Source organism: Cyphomyrmex costatus, unplaced genomic scaffold (assembly GCF_001594065.2).
Source record: "Cyphomyrmex costatus isolate MS0001 unplaced genomic scaffold, Ccosl1.0 scaffold28, whole genome shotgun sequence".
Lineage (NCBI taxonomy): Eukaryota > Metazoa > Arthropoda > Insecta > Hymenoptera > Formicidae > Cyphomyrmex > Cyphomyrmex costatus.
The window spans coordinates 1,157,889-1,161,819 of NW_017276910.1; the positions used below are offsets into that span (position 1 = coordinate 1,157,889).

Here is a 3,931-nt window from a genome sequence, read left to right on the forward strand (position 1 = left end):
ATTTTCGATTTAGCCTTGACGACGATGACAATAAAGATGACTCGTCGACAGGGCCTTAACTAGCAATGAATCATTAACAATACGCATCTTCTTTGGAATTACGACAGCGGAGGATTACCTATTTAAGGCAATGCCAAATCAGTCTAAAGAACGTGTCCCTGCAATCCACGTGCATTTATTTAAAATATTTCCAAACTAGTTATCCAGCTTGACGTTTGTAAGCCGTTACTTTGAAGGATAACGTTAATAGGAAATTATATAGCAAAACGATGCTCACGTATACGTTCGCAATAATTATCGACGTATTCTTATTCTCGAAGCACACCATTCATGTTCAGATTATTAACTGTGATCAAGCACAGTCATCTCATCCATTAGATGGTGAAACGAGATCTAATTACCAGATGAAAAGCACACACAATGTAAAAAAGTATTATGTTCTTGTGCTTATTTTTTAAATATACTACTTATGTTATAAAATATTAAATGCAATTTTATAGAAATGAATTAGAAAAACGAGATTAGAAGAAACAATAAATGAATTACATTGCAAATATGAAAAGAAAAGATAGTTCAAGAAATTTTGATGATGTAGAATTAAAGGTCAAAAAGTATAATATAGAAGTTATAGTACATATTTTTTTATTCAAACTTTGTTGCAGAGCAAAGGTATAAATACATCCTATTTGAATTCGTCGGTATAAAAGTAAAAAAAAAATATTAATTCGTCATTGAAATGAAATTTATGACAATTGTCGCACAGAGTTAGTGTAACAGTAAAAATATAATTAGTTATAGGTAGACAGCTCATTAAGGCACTGCTTTTTCTGTTCTTTTTTGTTAAGAACATATTGACATTATGATTATTACTTCCAAGGAACTGGTTCCAAGGTCCATTGTTGATCGAGATTCTTAGTACAAGCCGCTATTATAGGCGTGTCATCGTCCGTTGTTGCTTGAAGACACATCTCAGAAGGCACGTGCAAAATTACTTTCGTCTAGAAATAATTATTGATATTGTAAAAATCGCTAAAAGAAGCACATCATAGTTAATATTCCATCAGTTAGAAATACAGTACTTGTTCATTATATTTCCATTTCTGTCTTTCGCGACCGCTACATGCCATTATTTTTACTTTTGGCGTCTTTTGTTGCATATCTCGTTCCGGTGCGTCCAAACATACACTTTCATCGGTCATTATCACTCCATTTTTGGTCATCACGAACATCTGGCTGAGCATCGGACGCGGTATACATGAATGTAAGACTGCGTTTCCTGAAGGTTGTCCATAAGAACCTTTCGCAGTTGGTCGCATAATGCACTTCTTTGTCCCAGCATGCACTATCTGATATGAAAAGTCTCAATTTATAAAATTATTTAAAAGTTAAATATTTTATATATATATATATAAACACATACATATATATACACTATATACATATGGTAGTTTATATCATATGACATATACAATAGAATCAACGATACCCTGCCGAAGAATCGGTCATCTGTAGGAAAGAAATGCTCCGGCCACACATTCTCCAAGTACCACTCGAAACTCTTACACTGCAGTTTCTCGCGTAAAGCTAGTCTCGAACGAATTTGCTGCTTATATCTCAGTCTAGCTGCCTCTAATGAAATTCGAGATATGAGAATCCGCTCATCCATGAAATTTAAGATCTAACTAAATAGATAAAATATAAATTCGTAATATATGATGATAAAATGTATCACTATTAATAGTAATCTCACCAGGATTGAACTTGAAATAGAACTCCGCCCATTGATCCATCCATACCAAAGCGACTCTAGCAAGGTTGCCATATAATATATCTCCAACGCCGCCCGGAAAAGTATAAGGTGAAGATTTTCGAAAAAGATGACCAACATGAGAACACGGAGCAATCTCGATACTGCCTCCACATTGCCAAGCTCGGAAAGATAGTTCCAAATTTTCACCACCCCAAATTTTCATGTCATCATCGTAGCTTCCCAACTCGAAAAAGTAATCTTTGTTTATTGAAAACAGCCCACCTGCCATTGCAGGTGTTCGAAATGGTTCAACAATGTTATCGCGTCTTTCCTTCAACAGACGGCCATTTAAAGTTAGCCAACGAAAATGTAAGTCCCAATTAAATGCACCCCAATGAAGTTCAAACGATCTTGTATAACTGAATGTATTATCATTTATTATATCAATCACAGGAGCGACTATTCTTGTTGCGTTTTTACTAACCACTTCAAGTAATGGTTCCAACCATCCTACAAATATTACATTGTGGATAATAAACTGTTTCAAATGTTATTATAAAATAATATAGTTTACTTACCAATAGTACATTCGCAGTGAGCATCAAGAAAAGTGAGAACTTCACCTTTAGCATCGTTCGCACCTAATAATCTCGCTTTTATCAATCCTATTCTTTCGGTAGATCTTAAAACTCTTGTAGAAACGCTCAAATTCTTCACGTAATCATCCAAAGATTTTTTCAGGAATTCTAGCAATAAAAAGATAACAGAAGATGAATTTGTTACAAATAATAAAGTTGATATTATGATTTGTAATTAATTAAATATTCACACCTCTTTCACTGTTATCATCTACAAGAATAATTTCTTCTAGCAGTTCTTTCGGAGATCTATTGATGACACTATGTACTGTTCGCAATAGTGTACTCCAAGCTTCGTTATGAAAAACTATGATGATAGACGTTTTCGGCAATTTACCTAAGTTTGCATATCGCGAAATACACCTGTAAAATTTTTTAAATAGAACTATTTAAAAGACATTTTACAACTAAATAGTATTAAAAATTTATCTGACAAATTAGACAATAATACTCTTACTTTTTTTTTCTAACATCTGGTAGAGATCGATTTAACGGTATTTTATCGCTAGCCATTAAATTAAATCGGTTAATTTGATACAATTGCTGCATTTTATAAAAGTCTTTTGGATGTATTACTACAGGGTCTCCATTTTTGCCTTCAAATGGCAGTGGATTGAACAAATTTTGGTTAATAACATCTAAAAAAAAAAATGTAATATATCTATTCACAGAATTCTTCTAATATTAATATTTATTACCTTTTGTAATGTTTGGAATTTTCAAGGAATCCACAGAATCTCCTATATAATGACCAACCACTACATGAATTCCTCGTTGATCAATGTAATCTTTCTGGTTTCCATGTGATCTGTAACAGAAGCACATATGCTGAATTTAAATCAATATTTAACTCAATTTAAATAAAAAGTAATTGTTAATTTATACCGAATAAGGTTATTTTGTAAATTAACACTCTTCTCTTTCCTCCTATACCAAAGCAAAAATTCACATAAGAATATAATGATCAAGAAAACGATTAACACCGTTCGACATTGTCGTAAACGTCTTATTAATCTAGGCAACATTCTGCTACTCATTAATCCATAATATCAATCTTGTTCACTTGTTTATATCCTCCACATATATCAGAGGATTAATTCATGTATAACTGATCAATTTTGAGAAGTTCCACTTCATTTTATTTTATTAAGTTGCCTATTATCATGCAGATTCAATCTCTGTTATCACTAGTTCTTCGTGATCGATAGGTCAGGTCATTGCGACAAAAAAGAAAGATTCCAAGAAACTTCTGAAGTGGACTCTGGAAGAAAAATTGTTTGTTATTATTTCGATTATGAAAGACTGATTTTTAAAACTTATAATTTTGTTTTTTTTTAGTATGCCTTTTTATACCAATAGTAAAATTTATTTGTAAATAAATTTAGATTTGCATTATATATTAGTATTTTATTAATTAATATACATTTTTATGTACTATATATATATATATATATAATATAATAAAAATATAATAAAAAAATTTATTTATTATATTAATATAAAAAATAAGTTTTTATATCAATGACATTATTTTATAATTGCA

The 3,931-nt window shown here is 31.2% G+C and overlaps 1 protein-coding gene across 1 annotated transcript; it reads right to left on the reverse strand.

The window, feature by feature from the left end:
- Positions 1 to 698: 698 nt before the first annotated feature.
- LOC108774970 (polypeptide N-acetylgalactosaminyltransferase 1) lies at positions 699 to 3,425 on the reverse strand. The gene is made up of 9 exons (XM_018541227.1): positions 3,274 to 3,425; positions 3,087 to 3,196; positions 2,846 to 3,026; positions 2,582 to 2,751; positions 2,329 to 2,496; positions 1,751 to 2,260; positions 1,487 to 1,629; positions 1,080 to 1,346; positions 699 to 998 (listed from the first exon to the last, which is right to left on the reverse strand). Exons 1-9 carry the CDS (start codon positions 3,423 to 3,425, stop codon positions 867 to 869), a joined length of 1,833 nt encoding a protein of 610 aa, XP_018396729.1. The 3' UTR covers positions 699 to 866.
- Between the last annotated feature and the right edge of the window lie 506 nt (positions 3,426 to 3,931).